This window comes from Talaromyces proteolyticus (genome assembly GCF_021365285.1).
Source record: "Talaromyces proteolyticus strain PMI_201 chromosome Unknown BGW36scaffold_7, whole genome shotgun sequence".
Classification (NCBI taxonomy): Eukaryota; Fungi; Ascomycota; class Eurotiomycetes; order Eurotiales; family Trichocomaceae; genus Talaromyces; species Talaromyces proteolyticus.
The window spans coordinates 1014946-1034656 of record NW_025764283.1 but is presented as its reverse complement, the minus strand read 5'-3'; the positions used below and the strand labels follow the sequence as shown (position 1 = coordinate 1034656).

General features: G+C 44.7%; 8 protein-coding genes across 8 annotated transcripts; 3 read left to right on the top strand and 5 right to left on the bottom strand.

The window, feature by feature from the left end:
* Nucleotides 1-276: 276 nt before the first annotated feature.
* On the bottom strand, nucleotides 277-1247 carry BGW36DRAFT_380564 (uncharacterized protein). The gene has a single exon (XM_046216347.1). It carries the CDS (start codon nucleotides 1204-1206, stop codon nucleotides 418-420), a length of 789 nt encoding a protein of 262 aa, XP_046071194.1. The 5' UTR covers nucleotides 1207-1247; the 3' UTR covers nucleotides 277-417.
* Nucleotides 1248-2803: 1556 nt separating this feature from the next.
* Nucleotides 2804-4817, bottom strand: BGW36DRAFT_408187 (putative MFS multidrug transporter). Its single transcript, XM_046219074.1, has one exon. The coding sequence runs from the start codon at nucleotides 4645-4647 to the stop codon at nucleotides 2986-2988; it is 1662 nt and encodes a 553-aa protein (XP_046071193.1). The 5' UTR covers nucleotides 4648-4817; the 3' UTR covers nucleotides 2804-2985.
* Nucleotides 4818-5314: 497 nt separating this feature from the next.
* On the bottom strand, nucleotides 5315-6019 carry BGW36DRAFT_428272 (uncharacterized protein; the record flags this gene model as incomplete). Its single annotated transcript, XM_046220525.1, has 4 exons — nucleotides 5315-5506; nucleotides 5563-5610; nucleotides 5668-5832; nucleotides 5888-6019. 4 exons carry the CDS (start codon nucleotides 6017-6019, stop codon nucleotides 5315-5317), a joined length of 537 nt encoding a protein of 178 aa, XP_046071192.1.
* A 783-nt stretch (nucleotides 6020-6802) lies between these two features.
* BGW36DRAFT_428271 (uncharacterized protein) lies at nucleotides 6803-7597 on the top strand (the record flags this gene model as incomplete). Its single annotated transcript, XM_046220524.1, has 1 exon — nucleotides 6803-7597. One exon carries the CDS (start codon nucleotides 6803-6805, stop codon nucleotides 7595-7597), a length of 795 nt encoding a protein of 264 aa, XP_046071191.1.
* A 1294-nt stretch (nucleotides 7598-8891) lies between these two features.
* On the bottom strand, nucleotides 8892-10241 carry BGW36DRAFT_297657 (putative cytochrome P450; the record flags this gene model as incomplete). Its single annotated transcript, XM_046211371.1, has 3 exons — nucleotides 8892-9224; nucleotides 9286-9370; nucleotides 9427-10241. 3 exons carry the CDS (start codon nucleotides 10239-10241, stop codon nucleotides 8892-8894), a joined length of 1233 nt encoding a protein of 410 aa, XP_046071190.1.
* An 849-nt stretch (nucleotides 10242-11090) lies between these two features.
* BGW36DRAFT_380552 (S-adenosyl-L-methionine-dependent methyltransferase) lies at nucleotides 11091-13068 on the top strand. The gene is made up of 11 exons (XM_046216346.1): nucleotides 11091-11257; nucleotides 11324-11364; nucleotides 11415-11500; nucleotides 11583-11605; nucleotides 11682-11823; nucleotides 11910-11932; nucleotides 12002-12039; nucleotides 12108-12245; nucleotides 12313-12565; nucleotides 12636-12802; nucleotides 12858-13068. Exons 1-11 carry the CDS (start codon nucleotides 11177-11179, stop codon nucleotides 12895-12897), a joined length of 1032 nt encoding a protein of 343 aa, XP_046071189.1. The 5' UTR covers nucleotides 11091-11176; the 3' UTR covers nucleotides 12898-13068.
* Nucleotides 13069-16671: 3603 nt separating this feature from the next.
* Nucleotides 16672-17882, top strand: BGW36DRAFT_380518 (uncharacterized protein). Its single transcript, XM_046216345.1, has 4 exons — nucleotides 16672-16855; nucleotides 16909-17412; nucleotides 17473-17576; nucleotides 17636-17882. The coding sequence occupies exons 1-4, from the start codon at nucleotides 16678-16680 to the stop codon at nucleotides 17786-17788; spliced, it is 939 nt and encodes a 312-aa protein (XP_046071188.1). The 5' UTR covers nucleotides 16672-16677; the 3' UTR covers nucleotides 17789-17882.
* A 769-nt stretch (nucleotides 17883-18651) lies between these two features.
* On the bottom strand, nucleotides 18652-19549 carry BGW36DRAFT_360101 (anticodon-binding domain-containing protein; the record flags this gene model as incomplete). The annotated part of the gene is made up of 3 exons (XM_046214138.1): nucleotides 18652-18801; nucleotides 18855-19359; nucleotides 19434-19549. 3 exons carry the CDS (start codon nucleotides 19547-19549, stop codon nucleotides 18652-18654), a joined length of 771 nt encoding a protein of 256 aa, XP_046071187.1.
* Nucleotides 19550-19711: the final 162 nt, after the last annotated feature.

Sequence of the window (19711 nt, the reverse complement as noted above, 5' to 3'; positions counted from 1 at the left end):
CGAGACTTGTGTAGATCTAGAGAAGTCGTTGAGGATTGATGTAGTGATCCTAGGCACATTTCGGGGTTGTGGTCGATTTTGTGGTAGCCCTAACCCTAAGTGTACTAACACATGTAATGGTATAAAAGCCTTCAGTCCAAGATAGATTATATATTATGATAGTGAAAAGACACTATAAATTCCTGGGCACATCACAATATAAATAAAAGCTATATCCTGTCTTATCTTTAATGCCATGACCCCCCCCCCCCCCCCTTTTTTTTTGAGAGTCCATAAACCATGTTTCATTGCACCCATGGATGAGTAACATTGTAAACGATTTCTTGTCGTGAGATAGCCGAGCCCAAGATTTATGCTTCAGTCAATTCCACTGGATGCTGTCATTAACTATTAACTATGTCGCAGAAAGTCCTCCCACTAGCCTGCAGTGAGGTTACACTCACTCTCAGCATCCATATCAGGCTCAGTCCAGATATTCCAGAGCAGGGTAAGTGTGTCTGCTGCATACGCGACTGAAAATAAACCCAGAGGAAGCCAGAATGCTAATGCTCCATTCCTTGCCATCGGACCGTAAAACTGCATATGTATTCCTGATGCTAATGACCCCCCAACAGGCGCGGCTACATTAACCACCCCGACGACTTTGGGAAATATCGGGTTTGGAGATTTATCAGCAAACACCGCCCATGCCAGAGTCCAATTCTGTATCCAAAATGCAGGCCATGTGATATTGTTCATCGTCCAAAATAAATCACTGAGTAGTAGAGTCAATTCTGGTCCGTAGTCGCGAGATATCAGTGTAGCAAGGATCACGCCTGGCACAGTAAAAATAGTACAGAATCCGACGGCGCCGCTGACCAATTGCAAATCACAAAGAATGGGATCAACATTTGGGATCTGCCTCATATGCTTGGATATAACAGCTACCCAGGGAAGATAGAAAGCCCCAGCCATTATCAAAAGTATCGCCGCTGCCTTACATCCGTTCTCGTGTTTGAAGTAGTGCTCATGAACACGATCTGCATCCCAGTATGACGGTACTGGGGGTAATCCTCCTATTGCCACGAATGATAGTATATATGATATGCCGGCAAGTTGCCCGCTAAGAACACATAAATATTGCCAATTCTTCGAATTATATAACTTTCTGGGAAACCATGCATCGCCGATTTTTGTATCGAGATTGAGAAGGGGATTGGATTTCATCTTAGCGATGTCGTATTATCGCAAAATAGCCGGGATTGTTGATCTGTGTAAAGATAAGACTCGTGAGGGTCAGAGAAGCAGTTGATTGCATATCATGGGGGGGTCTGGGCATGTGGGAAACAAGATAATTATTCCTGTCCACTTGTTACGTTACTGCAATACAAAACCGCAGAACTGTGATAACAAACGGCACGGAGTAAATATATTGCCGTGTGTCCGATCTCATGTGGCTAACGATGTATTATGCAGATCACGTAACTATTCTTGTCTGGGTTATCGATTCACAGCTGCAAATCGGTGGTGGCAGCTATTTGAAACGCTGAATGATATCGGAGTAATATACAGAAAGGACTAATTGGATATGAATTGGAGTTAGTTGATAATCTATTTGGGACGTCAATAGTTGAGTTTACTGGCTCCTGAATGTCGCAAGTGGTCCCACATGACAATATCACTTGAGATTCCGGGGAAAATAACTCCAGGAAGAAATGACCTCATGGATGCTCTTATGTGAGCGGAGTCAACGCCGATAATTTAAAGTTCATACCTGATCAATTGATGTTACTAATGAGAACTAATGATCTAGAACATTAAATCTATTTTATAGGATCTGTGGTCCTGTTACCGTTAGATCCTTTCCATTTTATAGCTGCTTGGTAATATGGTAATTACCCCAAGTGTATCGATATGAGGGGTAGAAAGAAGTAGAAATAGTAATATCTTTTAGAGCGGGTACACCTCGACCTCCTGAGGACCCGGGATTTTGTGGGATCTATAGAATCTCCAAAAAGAAAATCTGATTTTCGTATGAAAATTGTTATGTTAGATTTTCTGTCATAAAGCAGGGATTTCTAAATGTTCACTAGCCGTTATGTCTGAACGGATGATGCTATGACATATTCAGTGTGCACCGTAACAGCCTCATTTGGTATTGTGTCACTAAGCAGGGATAGTATTGATGTACCGATATGCTGCTGCGTGATGCTGCTGTGCGATGCTGCCACTTACCATAGAAGGAAATAAGATAAGTGGCTTTAGTCTGAGTCGTTGAATTATAAATAAAAGAAAAATAAGAGAATAATTGAAGATTTTATTCCCCTACCATGAATGCTTATTATATATATTTAGGAGCATTAATGTTGTATAGTGTTGTTCTCTACAGTCGGGGTTTTAAAAGGACGACCATCCGCGACTAAACTCCCAGAAAGTCCGATTTCGGACGTAGCACAAACATCAGCCACAATACTGAAATTAATTGCGTCGCAGTAAACTAGTTTGATGAATAATACCGTATCGGTCGTGGGCACGAGCCCATCTGTATCCATTCGAGATAGTTAACCGTATTCTTCCCTACATGTATGGAACATTAGATGATCACCCACTTCTGGTAACGACGAAGACATCTGGAATCCTCAAGGTGTCCTTTTGTAGCTATCAGACATGAAATGCAAGAAAAAGGTAGATGTGCTTTAATCGTTATATAAATCCCTAAATTGGCTCGAAGAAAGCTAAGGCTACATGGAGAAACAGTCATAATCTAATGTGTCCGGTACATGCTACCCGGCAGGCCAACAACAAGGCATATTTTTGAATTACGATTAGTTTGTGTAATATGCTACATTAAACGTGTAAGAAATCAGAAACAGAAGTGGGACAAGTGTTTTGGATAAGAAAAACATTTACGAAAAGAACAATGCCTCTATCCGCAAGGCATGGGATTAAGCCTGTAGCGATGATAGTAACTATCGAGAAAGTGCACTTGCAAAATAGCCTGTCTGTCTAAGTCGCTTCAGACCTTTTATTCCTCACACTTTTCCACTCCATACCAACTGCACCTAACGCGGACAGACAAATCATGATAAGCGCAACCAAAAATGTTTTAGTTAAAGCGTCGTTGTAGACAATCTGAACAGTACGCAGCATATTCGGATCCTTGATAAGGCTACTGATCTCAGTAGCACCTGTATGGAGGACCTGTGCCGCATCGACACCAGGTATGTCTGCCAGGCCGGAAACGAGATGGTTGGTAAAGGTATTCTGAGCAACGCTGATGAACAGCGAGCCGCCAAACATCTGTGAGAATACCACTACGGAGGTTCCAATAGGGATATCCGGGAGAGGTAAAATGGCTTGACAGGCGATAAAGCTCTGCTGCATGCCCAGGCCGATACCAACACCAAAAATCACCTGGTAGCCAATCCACTTGGCCGCGGAGACATCGACGGTCCAGGTGGTTAGCAGACCAGCACCGACTGGACCGACCACAACCAGAGCGTACATAAGAGGGGTATAATAGCCCCAGATGGAGACAATTGCGCCGGAGGCGAGGGTAGTGATGGTCATGGCAAGCATCAGAGGCAATAAGTCGATACCTGAGTGCACGGCCGACGCATTACGAATAGCTTGAAACCAGATAGGGATATAATAACCAGTGACAAAAAAGGAGGCTCCGACGCACATGGAGTAGAAGCTGCCGCTGGCGATGCTGCGCTGTGTAATGATGCGAAGCGGAAGGGTGGCATTATCACCAACCCAGACTTGCACAGCGAAGAAAGCAATTAACAAAACACCAAAAGCAACGAAAAGGGCGATAATTCGCCCATTGCTCCAATCGTACGTCGTACCACCCCACTGCAGCGCGAGAAAAAGACTAATGATGCACGGCATGAAAAGGAGGGTACCGATAGGGTCGAAGCGAGCAATGCTCTTAAGCCACGTCTTGGATTCTTGCAATACTGCGGGTGGCGCCTTGAAGAAGGCTATAATAGCAGCGGCGGTGATGCCACCAAGAGGAAGGTTGATGTAAAAGCACCAGCGCCAGGTGACTTTATCAGTAAAGACGCCACCCAGCAGCGGGCCAATTGCACTGGCGATCCCGTACATGGCCATTAACATGCTGCTGAAGAATGGACGTCTTTCTAATGAGGTGCTAACGGTGACAATGACCATGCAACCAGAAAATAGTCCAGCGGAGCCCAAGCCGGCGATAGCGCGGCCGATAATGAAAGCGGTGGAGTTCGGGGCGACACCGCAGAGCAGAGAGCCCACTTCAAAGAGGAAGAGGCTGAGAAGGAAGACTCGCTTGATATTGAAGATACTGTACATGCGACCGAAGAAGAGCTGGAAGGCCGAGACCGTGAGCAGATAGGCAGAACCATACCAACCCACATCGGAAAGAGCATGGAACTGATCTGATATTCGCGGAATGGCCGTGGTGATGATAGTGTTATCGAGGGCGACGCAAAGTACAGCCAGCTCCAGGCCAATGACGATGATGGCAAGCTTTAGTCCAGTTGGGTAGACTGCGTCGTTATCACCGGCTGCGTTGTGTGAGGCGGCTGTGTCATCATTTTCGAGCTGCGATGACTGCAGGTGCTCTGTGTTGTTGGGCGTATTCCAGCCCTGTTCCTTCTCGTTCGAGCTATTGTCCAATGGCATCATAGTGGAAAATAAGCTGGATGTAGTCTCACTCTCTATCTAGTTTTGGAGGTGGTTGTTGATTGTTCGAGTGTGCTACAATCATGTTGAGGGATAAAAACGGGAACTCAATCAATCTGAGTGCAAACGGGCTCAACCCAGTAGAGCAATAGTCAACTGTTCTCGGGCAGGACACCGTCTTTTTTGTTTGTGTCGTGTAACCACCCTTGGCTTCATCAGATGGTTTGATTGGTTAGGGGTGAGAGAAAAGTATAGTAATCCAATAGTATGCAATAGACCGGAGACGTCGGTGGTTAAATCGGTTCTATAGAAACTCCGCATTTGTTTGCTGCTGCTAGTGCCCTGCAATATGTAATCTGTCATGGCATAGATCGGCGTCCTGCATGTATAGAAGGCTTGGTTGGTGGGTATTAGGCCCAGTCAGCCGCCGGGTCACATTTCCGGATCGCATTCATGTAGCCATATTTAGAGGATAATGAATATAAGATACCGATATCAATCGTGTCATTAGCCATCAGATAGAAGACGTTGTTATACACATCAAAAAAGACAAAAGTAATGCCGCATTACATGCAGATACGGTATTTTATGCAAGGTTCGAAAGATCAATGAATTTACGGCGCACAGCAAACGGCATACCGCAAAATACAAGATTGTGGATTCACTGGAATTATTGATGCTCGGCTTCGGCCACTTCCCTTTGCTTTTGTCTATTCTGTTTCATCGCCCATCCAGTCATTGCTGGATGAGCAGGGTCCACAGGCGGTGCAATTTCGCCATCGACAGCTGATTCCAGTTGTGGGAGATCGTCGGGTTCGTTGTGAATCATGTAATTTTCGTAAGTATACCATGCCTCCTCGGTCTATTGACAGTCAGCGTTTAAGAGCTATTTATAGGCAAAGAGAATGTGAGACTTACCTCAGCATCTACCCAACCATATGGATCCCATCGCTCGTCCTGCATTTTCTTCAACAATTAGACTGTCTCTGAAACAACACCCTCACCACCCTCGGCCGATTTTACTTTGACATCAACAGGTCGGGCATCAGGCTCTCTGGCGGCGTCCTCGTCGAAGTCCTTTCTTCCTCGCATAATTCGTGCTTTTGAAGTCTCTTCAGTAGCGTCAATATGGTTTAGTTGAGGGCGTAATTGAACCACTGCAGACACGGGTGAAAGGAAAAAGATTCTCTAGTCTGTTTTAGCCACTTCACTAGAAGTCAGGCAAGTGGAAAAGAGTGCATACTTTGCCCTCTGCTTTCGTCATATGGGCCTCCGACCTCGATATCACGGTCTGGGTATGGAACACATAGCGCGAGATTTGTGAATCAGTGAGGAAGACGTCATATGAGACTTCAACGGGGTCCTCGGCGTCCATCGTTGTGCCGGTGCTTGTCGATTGGAGCTGGCAGGGAGGTGATTATAGGGATAGAAAATGGGGTCGCGAACCAATTCTCGAGGATCGAAAGTATTGAAAGGTTTCGAAACACGACCGGGTCCTCTCCGAATGTGCAAAAGACAAGTTTGAAGGTCAAGTCCGGCATTCAATGTTCTGTTTTTAACCCATCCGCATGAAAAGAAAGGTCAGCTTTCTCATTTATGGTAAAACACCCGGGTTCACATATTAACACGGTAAGTTTCGCTTTCCTAGTTTGTCATTTCTTTTTTTAATGTACCTAACTCGTCACCGTCTAGTGACCCATATGAACGTGGAGACCAATCGACTTTTAATGATCCTCTCGACCGTAAAGCTCTTTGCAACAAATTAAACGGAGGTTGACAATCGCAATTATCATTTCTACTATTCAACGAGCATCTTCATTTAGATTTAGATGGGTGGTGCGAAGGGGGAAAAACATGGATCACAAACGCCAGGAGTGTTTCGCTAAAATCCATACTCGGCAATTACAATTTGAACCAAAGAGGGAGGTACCTGCTATCATTCTTTTTGACAAGGACTACTTGGCAGTACTATGATAGTGGACGGATAACTAGCCCGTGGATCAGAGACCGTGTCCATTTTATGTTTGAAAGGCGTGGCTCTAATTCTGGAGTAGTTCTGAATGAGCTGTTCATATCGGCGGAGTTTAACCCGATACATGCCACGGATAAAGAGACTCTTCGATTGCCTTCTCTTTCAGGAATACATTATCTGGCTATAATGCTGCTGGAAATCGAATTGGGGACGGCTATAGAAGTGAAAATGCAGGAATACCCTGAGTGTTTTGAGATTGATAGGAGTCCAATTCTTGATGCTGAACTTTATACGGCCCTACAGCCACTTGGAGGTCCCTTCATAATGGAGGATACGCATCGTCTACTCAATGATGTAATAGGCCATTGCTTGCGGCTAGCAATTCTAAAACCGTACATTACTGAGGTTTTTGGTTTAGGCAAGACGATATACAAATATATCATTGCTCCTCTGGAGGAGCTTATCATCGGAAGCTACGCCGAGGCGGACCTAGATAATGTGATGGTTAGCCGACCTACACTTGAATTGAATCCATTAGCATCGCCAGGGACTTTTCTTACCTCCACGAGAGGTATTTCCAGGAGTCTAGAGAATGACACGATTCAGGGATTGTCTAAGCTTATTCTCGAAGAACAAATGGATTTCCAGCCGAATCATTTAGAGTTGCACAGAGAGAATTCGTATCTCGGTGCAATTAACAGACTTGATAGTCAACATCGTTCAAGAATTTTGTCTGACGAATCTTCAGCTCCGATTACCAATCGCCACGAAGAATACACTGTAGGGCTAATTCGTGCCTTGCCTATAGAGATGGCTGCATGCATAGCAATGCTTGATGAAGTACACTTTGAAATATCTACAAGATCAAAAGACCAAAATAGCTACACGTTGGGAAGAATTGGCTCCCATAACGTGGTAATAGCCGGTCTACATACAGGGTTTACGGAACTACTTCGGCAACAGGAGTTGCTTTGGATATGACCTCTTCGTTCCCCTCCATTGACATTCGGCCGATGGCTGGCATAGACGGAGGAGTTGCCACCAAGAAGACTGGAATTCGCCTAGGTAATATTGTGGTTTCGGATCAATTCAGCGGTTTTTCAATACGACATGGGGAAAACTATACAAGGGTCCCTTTCTCAAAATACTGGGGCACTGAACAAGCTAAACTGGATTCTGTTAACTGCAGTCCCAAAACTCCAAGCCAATAACTTGTTAACTAAAAGCAAGATATGTGGGCATCTGGAGTCTATGGAGGAAAAGCTTGGCAACATGTGGTCGAATTTTAAGCCACCAAACCGTACAACTGATCGGCCTTTTCAGTCTGACTACGCCCATTTAGATTCTGGAGATCATACTTGCCTGAAATGTTTGAGAGATAAGGAGCATATCGCCTAGATCAGCAGTCAGACACTCTACCGATATATTATGGCCTAATAGCGTCTGGGAACCAAGTAATACGCGATCGCATTACACGGGACCGTCCTGCAAAGGATGGCGTGCTTTGTTTTGAAATGGAAGCTGTTAGCTTAATGGGCCTGTTTCCGTGCTTTTACTGATTGGCGGTATATTTGACTATTCTGACTCTCATAAGAATAAACAATGACAAGGCTATGCTGCTGCTACCACTACAGCATTTGCGAAAGAGATATTATCGACTGTTCCTCTGAACAATAGACTTTAGTAGATATATTAAGACGAGAGCGTGAAATATTGTTATACTAAGAAATGAATTAAAGATATCATTCATAGAATCTCTCAACATGGTCGGTTTTAATGGGATATTTTAATTTTAAAGAAAGGACTTTAGCCAGTTAATCCTTTGGTATGATTAACTAATGAGATGTTAGTAACGAAGTTCCCTTCGAGATAAAGTACGTGAATTGACTGATCCCAGTATTGGACTTGAGTATTCCATTCATTGTTGATGGCAAACATGTATTGTAAGGAATTAATTGAAAGAACTTATGCAATAACTAAATATTTGATTAATCACATGAGTATCGATAGAGAGTGCCAATATTTACAACATACGATTAGCCTCGGCTGGTTGTTTCACTCGACCTTGTATAAATGGCGTTGGATTTAGCCCTCAAAACGAGCGGTGGGGCTTGACAGCATCATGCCCTATAAGAGCATGCGCATGCCATGAACGTTCTAGGATTGGGGGTAATGCCGGACTTCACACCGGGAAACGGTGGAAAGAATCATAAATCAAAATCGGTACCGTTTATATCATCTTCTGCTACCTTTTCTCCTTGCAATAACTATATTGTTACTTGCCAACGATTACCTGTAGTCCATGGGAGCCTGCCCTTGTCATACCCGCAAAGTAATCATGGACATGTTCAACATCCCTAGCAGTTGTATTGTGCAATTGAAGTTGGGGGAATTTTCGAAAAAGCGTAGCGAGAATAGTGTACATTTCCGCATAGGCTAGATTAATCCCCACACAGGATCGGGTCCCTTTACCAAAGGCAAGAATGTATTGCTCCAAGCGATCATCGCTAGGGTTCACGCTGAGCCATCTTTCCGGCTTAAATGATTCTGGATCTGGGAACAGAAGTGGGTTTTTTGAGATAAAGAGAGCAGACATGCCAATCTCGGTCTGTGATTTCTATCAGTTGACGGAGATTTATCCGCAATTCCACAAAAAAAAAAGTACTTACACCAGCAGGGATCACCCAATTACGGTATTGCATGTCTTCGGACCGATTCACGCGCGGAAGACGAGACCATGCTCCCACAGCGAGGCTATAGAAAGGGTGTTAATTTCGGGGGAAAATAGGTTAAGATGTTCAATCTCATACCGAAGTCCTTCCTTTACAACGGCACCAAGATACGGAAGCTTTTCTAGGTTCTGAAAACTCGGAATTTGTCCTGGATTGGGAATCGCCTCCATCAACTCCACCAACAGCTTACGATGGGCATCTGGATGAGCAAGTATGAGATACGTTGTATGGGTCAGAATACTGCCCGTCGTTTCGAAGCCTGCAGCAAGCAGTCCGTTTGCCTCAACCGCAAGTCGACTAAATGTCTTTTCGCTTTGGGAAAGTATGTCGGTCTTGGATAATTCCCAGATCACAACTGGGTGCTGTTTCGATTCGATCTCCTTGGGGTTTGACGTTAATAGTGTTTTGGTCTGTTCATCCACATTTGAAAAAAGGTCTACAACTTCCAAAGCTTTTGGGTTTGTTAACGCAGTGAACCATCTTGGCATCGCCATAAAAGCGTCCATCATCCAGGGAAATTGACGAATGGTGGGAGACAACTCCCATAGACTCCGCCATGCGGAGTAGAATTCTTTCCCCCAGTCGGCTCGGTCAAGTAGCTTGAATTGATGGCCGAAGATATATTCCGTGATAATATCGACAGTGACACAGCGGTATGCATAAGATAGCGGGATTGACTCGCCCCGTTCTGCGCAGGTCTCTATACGGTGCATGAAGCGATCGACGATCGCCTGGACGTGGCTAGAAAACTTGGAAACTGCTTGTTGCGAGAAGAACGGGTTCAAGGCACTGCGGCGAATGCGATGTAGGTCTGCGGAAATGGTACCGAATGATGCCTTAGGATTCCCCAACATGCAGTAAAAGTACGGGGATTTGTCGAGTCGATTTGACATGTTATAAAGCTTTTCGTAGTATTCATGATCGAGGATATGCAGCTCATTCGGCCCAATTCGCACGATAGGCCCTGCTCGACAAAACGAAATCAATTAATGACGCGCCACAAAGTCGACATTATATGCATTGCCTTTTTGCAGGTATCAATTGAAGGGAGACGATTACCATATTTGCGATGCAGCCGCTCAATCTCGAAAATGTATTGGCCTTTGAGAACGACATCATAATAGGCCTCGTACCAGGTTGTCAGCGCCGCCAACTTAGGGCCAGGGAAGCCAGCCCTGGCTAATGGATGCAGGTAAAGGCGGTAAATGGCAAGCCAAACAAGGAAGGCGACAATTCCGGCGAGCCATGTTGTCGAATTCCAAACAAATAAAAACATCGCCTATCAGGTAACAAAGGAATAGTCAATTTCTTTCAAAAAGCGGCGCAGACGACGACCGGGGTGTGATGTTGGACATCAACCCCATAGGAACAGCGAACCATGGACAGATCATATTATTGACCGGGGGGTGGGGTGAATCCCCCCTATGCAGCAAGCTGAGCAGACTAGACTATGCAATGTGTGCACGAATAGCCGGGTGAAAGTTTCAACAAGTGGCATACCTAGCTGAAGTATTTCTGGCTCGTGTTATCCCCTGTGGAGAGTGATTTAACTGGATTTAACGAGTTTTGAGTTAGTTATCACGGGTCCAGCGCGAACTAAGGCCTGATGATGCCGGATTGGGCTAAATGCAGCTGGATGGCTTCCGCGGCTGTCACACCACTTGTTCCGGACGAATCGATTGGAAGTGTCAAAATTAGCGTGGGTTTGTTGTATGATGAGGGACATTGTTGAGTTGTCGCCGCTCTTCCTCCAGGAATTTTGGTCTTGATCTCGACAGGTAATGCAAAAACTACACGAGCATAAAAACGAGCGTAGATCGTCGTGGCCATGGCTTCGAATAATGCACCAGAAAACTCCTTGGAACAGTCATTGCAAGTCCGAGATGACGAGTTCATAGAGGCGTCAGAGGTATTTTCTTTTTTCGATTTCGTGATACTTTGTCTTTCTAATAATTCCTACTGCCATGACTTGTAGGTAGATGCCGATGCGCCGGAATCTGCCTATGGTGACGAGAAGTAAAGCTCATAAGGAATCTATGAACTCGCTTGACTGATCAAGCATACAGTGAAAGCTACACCACGAGTTTGATGTCGAGCGTTAGAAACTATAGATACGAGAATGGACGTCGCTATCATGCATTCCGGGATGAGGGTGAGCCATCCTCTCCTGCAAGAAAATGAATTTCATATCTTGGAAGTCACGTATACATATGTACTGATCATTTTCCTACTAGTGTACTTTCTGCCGAACGATGAGGTACCAGAGTTTATTATTTCTGACCTTGACGCATGAAGAGAGTAGTTAGTGACTGTTTCTACGTCCACAATATCAGATGGAAAGTGAGCGTTTGGATCTTTTTCATGAAATTTTAACCCGACGATGTGACGGCGAGCTGCATCTGGCGCCTATCGGGACCAACCCACAGCGGATTCTAGACTTGGGCACTGGCACCGGAATATGGGCTGTTGATATTGGTAAGAGACTTGATTCTCAAGTGATTTTTTTTTGTGATTTTTTTTGTTATAATCGTTGTGGATAGTGATTTTGACATTTCCCGTAGGAGATAAATTCCCATCAGCGGAGGTGAGAGGTCCCGGAACTATATTCCAAACCAAAAATAGGAACTAACCTCTACACAACCAACCACTAAAGGTCTTGGGAAATGACCTTAGCCCTATTCAGCCGTCTTTGTAATAATTCCCTCCCTAAAGCCTTTTTAAGTAAATAAATCGTTTTCTAAATTCGTCTGTTGGTTCAGGGTGCCTCCAAATGTACGATTTGAAGTCGATGATATGGAGAATGAGTGGTTGTACGGCTCGAAGTTCGACTTCATTCATGCACGTTATCTTGCAGGCGCCATCAAGGATTGGCCGAGATTGATGGATCAAGCATTTAAGTGAGAACCCGAATGGATTTTGATACCGAAAATGCGATGTAACACTGACATGCAAACTTCATGGCAGATTCACCAAACCGGGTGGCTGGGTTGAATTTCAAGACTTCGATATGAAATTTTACTCCACTCAAGGAGAGTTTTCTCCCGGCTGTCCCATGGACGAATGGACAAAATTAGTCGTCAAGGGACTGAAAAAAATTGGTGTTGAACCGGAGCCTGGACCTAAATTAGAGGGGTGGTTGAAGGATGCAGGGTTCACGAATGTCCATGAGAAAGTGCTGCCAATACCTGTGGGCGTATGGCCAAAGAACAAACAGCTGGTAATCGACATATCTCACTTTCATTGTGCCGTTTTGTATGCTGATCTTTGACATTTCGTCCGCATTATAGAAAGAGATTGGTGCGTTAGATTACCACCAGTTTCTCGAGGGCCTCGAGGGAATATCGCTGCACCTTTTTACAAACACCGCAGGATGGAAGCCTGAAGAGGTCCAGGTGTTTCTTGTCAACGTTAGGAAGGACCTCAAAAACCCAAGGTTTCAAGCGCAGCACAACCTGTATGTTACATCCTACTCGAAGTATGGCGTTGAATATACGCTGATATAAAGCTAGCCATGTTGTGTATGCCCAAAAACCGCTGGATGCAGAATAGTTAATTTATGGGTGGAAACAATGGTGTTGTGTAAAGGGGAATAACGATTAGTTAGCTGCGTTTCATATGGCGCAGCTTTTAAACTTACTGTCTAACTTGATTTTCCAAAGACTTAAATCTTTAACTAGATAATACCTCTCAATCATATAGAAATGTTAGATTTGTGGGACATTCATATTCTACTTCCATCATTACTAATGTTTTATTGTCCTGCTATAGAATCAATATAGAAGCAGTCCAATAAGAGAAAAGCGTGTTGATGGATCAAAACACTGTCAGAGCTTGATAGAGTATTTTTTGAACCTATATCAGCATCAAATTGGGCTTTTGATTATAGAGAAATATTAATATTGCTCAATAGCTATGAATTGTTTTGAGAAATAGAATTTATACATGTAAACAGTTGAAAAAAAAAGCCATCTACTAACCAAACGACTTTACTGTCGACATAAACAACACAACACTTTAACACAAAACAAAATAAGTAATTGGACCTGCGAGTTCATTTACGTTTTCTGAATCTCAGATTTCTACCTCTGTCCCATAGATGTCTTTAACTTTGGAACTTTCTTACGTTGCCAAACGGCTTGATACGAAGAATGGGTATATCATTTAGTCCATCAATAATTCGACCAGAATGTACTTGGTTACGACCACCACCCTCGCCTCTTCAGTCCTGCAAAGAACGCCTCCGGTCCCTCGACGCCAAGCAAGACATCCAGATTTCTATGAAATCTTTCGCGGGTTTCTACATCGCTTATCTCAATAGTACTCTTCTTGGTTTGACATTCCGTTTGATGTCAACATTGTGCAACCGCCCTTCGGGCTTATCACGAAATGGATAGGCCGGAAAAGCATAGAGGAAGCCATTTCCATGCAAATAAAAGAGGCTGCTGGATTCCCTATCCCGAAAGTTCTTAATTGCAGTGAACACCCAAACAGCCCAGCCAACCAGAAGTTCAATGTTGATGACGAGATCGCCGGGCATATCTCTCAAGAATTCAACCGATCAATTATAGGCTGGCGCTGAGAAACCCTAATTAGAGAAACTAAAATTATATATGGATTCTATGCGTTTATAATCACCTCCCAGTCTAGAGACTATCAGCTCTGTCATCAGAAGCTGCCCATGAAGTTCTTAAGTTCCTAATCACGTTTTAGGCCCTTTCACAAATCGGAAACAATTCTACACCCATCGCTTTTCTTCAGCTTCAACACATATATTCGCGTCCACCTCAAAATATGGAAAAATTCTGTTGCTTGCGAAGAAATTAAGCAATGCCACCGCCGACCCTTGTGCCTTTACTCATGGAGATTTTAAAGCTACCTCTCTAGGTTTTTTCGGCTAGAAATCCACAGGCTGGTATCCTGAATACTTAGAATTCATAGCAGGAATATAGTTTGAAAAAGGGAGTTAGTGGTTTCAAGTTGCTTCGTAGATGGGTGGAGATTAAGGTCTAGAAACAGCGAAATCTGTGTTTTATCTATATACTCAAACGCCAGTTAAATATTTGCTGGCTTCTAATCAATAATGATATGTGTAGGGGGATTTATAGATACCTGAGAGAAATTAAGAGGAAAATGATGTGGCAATGAGTATAGTCCCAAGCGACATCGTGCCCACGATCACTGGAATATCATATTATGCGTGTTGAATACCAAGATAAAGGAATAAAATACAAGGAAACAACGAGATCGTACGGAAGAGGTTGATCTTCAAACTTAACCAGCTGACCAACTAACCCGACTAAGTCATGCTAGTTGACCAAAAAATTATAGCACTTGAAATAATAATCATTCCAAATTTCTCCCTTAGGAGTTGAGATACTGCGTCCTATAGCCAAGCGTTTCCTAGCTAGCCAATTAGACTTTCTGACCGCTGTGAAGGCCGACAGGCGCTGGTCATTACAAAGTTTAAACTAATTAAGCTATTATTATATGGACGGGGAAGGCTTTTAGTCTGGCCAGTCAAGACTCAAATCGAGCAAATTTGCAAAAAAAATCACATAGCGTCAATAATACGCAACCAACTAATCTCGCAATTACTTCTTCGCAATGATTAGTTTTCAATTAATGATTCATTGTCACGAAAAACACACTTTGGAGTTAGTTATACAACACTAATGAAGCAATATCAGGAGATACAGTAGCTATATATCATAACACATTGTCAATGATTATTAAAAAAGCAACAATCTGACAACAGAGCTCATGAATTAGAAAGACAAATTTTCAATTTATAATATAGTAGATCTACTACTTCAAACCATTGCGATGCGTTACATCTGACTCTTATACCCTCGTCGCAGAGGGAATTTTATTGGCTTATAAAAATCCTAAAATAATCTATCCGTCGTATAAAAGTAAGATATAGACTCCATGCTAGTCTAATTAGAACTGTAAGATGCGTGGATGTGACAGTGGGGCGATAGCTAAATCTTATATCTTACTAGCATGGTGATCCTTCTACCTTTCATCTCGCGACATTACCACATTCGACACTTTTTCTTTTCCTTTCTGTTTCTGTGTTTACATTCCTGGACGACTATTATATTGTGAGATTTGCTGTTATTGTCACACCCCCTGTATCGATCAAATCAACACCAATCCCAAACTCCCACATCTCTTCCTAACCCCACTTAACTTACAGTGCATATGACTTGGCCCCTGACTATACCATAAAAAGGCTTATTCACTAACCCAAGAATTGTCCCGTTCCTTAGACTCTAGGGCTGAGGGTCCTAGGGTGTCAGCAAATAGGGCCTTAAGACACAGTGCGGCTTAGCGCTAGTCATCAATCCTAAAGGTTTCCTCATTCGTAGTATCTCCGCCTATTGGATCAATTGACGAATGGTTTGGGGGATTCTTATTTATTCTGTAGTAACCTGTACTTGGCCTGAAAAAGTTCATTAGGGAGATATAACCTGCGGGTTTATATTGTAATGATAGGGGTTTGATCGATTGTATTTTACAGCTCGTCTTTCACGCTGATAATCTATTTAATTTACGTGCGGGAAATCGGTTGAATAGTAGGAAGGAGAAAGGAGAGAAGATGAAAAGCACAATACTCACCCTTTCAAGCCTCCTATGGTCCGTTGGAGCACTCGGTGGCGTGCCAAACATCAGGGGTAGGTGACTCAACAATCCAACTTCGAGAATTAACTGACCATACTCTCAGCACGCCAAACCCATAACCAGCTCTCATCAACCCCCGAACTCCGCATCATGCCTGTCGGCGACTCCATCACACATGGTTACCAAGGTGGCCCGGTGAACGCCGACGGCAATGGGTATCGACTGCAACTCTGGACGTCGCTTGCAAATACGAACAACGGCACATCGCATATCGTCGGGAGTCAAGTATCCGGTGATCTCCCCGATCCGTATAATGAAGGCTACGACGGGGCTTTAATCTCCGAAATCGCGACATACGTCAACGCCTCGTTGTCCGCGATGAGGCCGAATGTGGTGCTTGTTCATGCGGGCACGAACGATATGCTCAGAAACGTGGATCCGGGGTCAGCCCCGGACCGGCTTGGGACGCTGATTGATGAAGTTGTAAGTGCGTGTCCTGATGCGGCGGTGCTGGTGGCGCAGATTATAGTTGAGGCGGATCAAGATTCAAATGCGAGAAGAGAAGTGTATAATGCCGCGATCCCGGGGGTTGTGGATGCACGTGCCAGTGCTGGGAAGAAGGTTATGGTGGTTGATATGAATGATTTGCTTACGACGGCGGATCTGATTGATGGCATTCATCCGGTCGATGGGGGGTATGTGAAGATGGGGGAGGCCTGGGTGGCAGGGATTCAAAATGCGTCAAGGAATGGGTGGATAGAGGATCCTGTGCCATTGTCAGGGTCATCTGGGAAAGGCTGCTCATCAGCTCCGACGTGGAATCCGAGGAATCAAATCGGGAGTGGGACGGGATCCGCAAATATTGCTTTCGCTGATATAGATGGTGAGAATGAGGAGCAGTTGTGCTGACGGACTTGTTGCTGATGTAGCTCACAGGTGATGGGAAGGACGACTACCTGATCTTCGGCGACGGGGGGTCCGTGACAGCGTATATAAACGGCGGGCCAGACGTCGGAGGGAATCAAATATGGTACCCACAAGACCAAATCGCGAGTGGAATTGCGCCGAGTGCGTCTCAGGTACGGTTCGGTGATATTTGGGGTAGTTCGCGGGCAGATTACCTTGTTGTTAATGACGACGGTTCGGTTGATTGCTGGACGAATGCCGGGTCGAATGATACTGCGTACCCAGGACGAGTTACGTGGATTCAACAAGGGCAAATAGCTGCGTCAGGAATGGGGCAGGATGGGAATGGAGTCGTGTTCGCTGATCTCAATGGCGACGGTCGTGATGATTATCTGTGGGTGTCCGAGACAGGTGCAGTGACTGCGTATCTGAACGGAGCTGGGGAGACAGGGAAGTCAAGTTGGATTCCGCAAGGCACTGTTGCAACTGGGGTCGGTGCAAATAGATCCGAGGTCGTCTTTGCTGATCTGAATGGTGAGCGGTGGAATCTCTATCTGCTGGTTATGCAGAACTAATATCAATTGGTATGAACAGGCGACGGCCGGGCTGAATATCTATGGATCGATACTGATACTGGCTCGGTGAAAGCCTGGCTGAATACGGCAAGTTCAGGTGGAAATATCACATGGATTGAATGGGTAAGAGTTTGCATGAACCCCAAGGATTGAAAAGTTTATACTGAGAAATATTGTCTTAGGGTGAGGTGGCTTCCGGAGTGGGCGTTGGTGGTAACGATATTCGCTTTGCAGACATCACCGGCAGCAAAAGAGATGATTATATTGCGATAGAGAATTCCAATGGAGCGATAGACTTGTGGGAGAACCTTTGTCCGGTTGCATCAGAAGGATGATCAAAAATAAAATTTAAATGGAAGGGGCTTATATATTCGTCCAGCAATTGATTTTGCACTGATGATGCGACCTGTATGGAATTGTCAGATATAGCCCTAATGTATATATCGATAGTCAATCAGTTCTGACGTTGTTCAACATGGTTCAACTGGTCTATTATTGTAGGAACTTGGAAGAACAGTAGAAATCGCACGCAAATGCCTTAATAACATGAATTCAGGTTGACTAGAATGTTGACTGAGGTAACAATAGAGTATAACCCTGTGCAGGAAAAGGGCATTTACTCTACACGTGGTCTAGTACCTTAGGCAAATATAAATTCCGACACTGATATTAGATCTGTTGGGTTAAATCTGTATAGAATTAATCCCTAAGAATCTAGACCATGTTATCATAACCCCAAGCGTTGATATCAACACACCCGTTGACTATTAAGCTCCTTGACTAGTTGAGAGCTACTCACTACATACAAGTATACATAGCGCAGTCTTATCAACGGATATCATGATGTGGAAATAACTGTGTTATATGATATATCTCGAGAATCGGTTCTCCTCCAGATACATGACTGATTTAATAATTCGGGGCTAGTGCACTGACATACGCATACGTCAAATAGTCTAGTGTCGGCGGCCACATAGAAACCATCATCGTTCCCGGCTCCATCATCCAACTCCATGCTGGGCTTATCTTTTAGCAGTTTAAAGTGATACCCCTCTTTTCCTATTAATAAGCTCGACGGGGTTAAGACCATCGATTACATTTTGATTCCTTCGTTATACTCCATAGGAGAGATAATTCCATTCCTATCGGGGAGCCTGTCGACCTCAAGAGTTTAAGTAGTTGAACAGGCTTGATATTTTTAGCCCCCTTTCCTTGGGGTGGGAGAATCAAGGCGGCCGGGAACAGCGACACGATCTTTATTCTGGGCGGCGTTGCGAGTAAAATGGTTGGTGTTACCGATTGTAGTACTAGCATTGCGAAGCTCGATCTTCTTGCGCTCCATTTCCAACTACAGGGAAGGTAAGATTATGAAAAATCAACAGGAATCGACTATATACATACCACCTTGCGAACGCGAGTCAAGGCTGCGGAGTCCCCTGCAACTAGGGCTTTGCAGTCGTCGACACGATACGGTTTGGAAATCACCACTGCGTCTGCAATCACGATACTAGTGCCATCCCATCTCGCAGGCATAGTGCGGCTGAATGCATCGAAGATATCCTGCGCTTCCCGCGTCACGCCCTTGCCCCGTCGGGTTTCGCCCTCTAATACCTTGGTGATTGCAGCGGCCTCACGAGACTTCAAGGCACGCGTGTCAAGCGCGTGGATTGAAGGGGAGGCGGTTGTGAAAGAGACACCGTCAGAGCTGGACGGCGCGAGAGAAATAAGTTGGAAGGATTGGATGCGAGAGATGGGTATAATATGGAAATCGCCGGCCTGCTGGGCACTTGTGGGGCTTGATGATTGGTTCGATGTGTTGATCGCAACGAGGTTGGTGATGGGGCAGGCAGTGAACAAGGTACCTTCGAGAGTCGAGGCGTTGGGGGCAGCGGTTGTGACCCGTATACTACATAGATGAGTAACCTGGCGATGCTGAATTCAAAGTATGGGTTCAAATTATGAGGTGAGGAGTCTGCCTACCGTCCGCCGATTGCCTTGCTCAATGCCTCCTCCGTGGGAATCATAGCTGTCGGAGAGCCGCCGGATTGCTGGCTCTGTGTCTTGCCACCGACACTCTGGCGCTTGCTATCCGCCATGATTATCACTGGTTTCGGTGCCCGGACAGATGGGTGGAGCGAAGACAGCCCAAGCTGCTGTCCTTGTCCGATCTAGCGCTTGTGACTGTTCAGGCGATGAAACCCGGCGGTCATGAATCAAAGCAGGGTAGACTTATAGTTCAATCGAAAGCTCGGAATCTG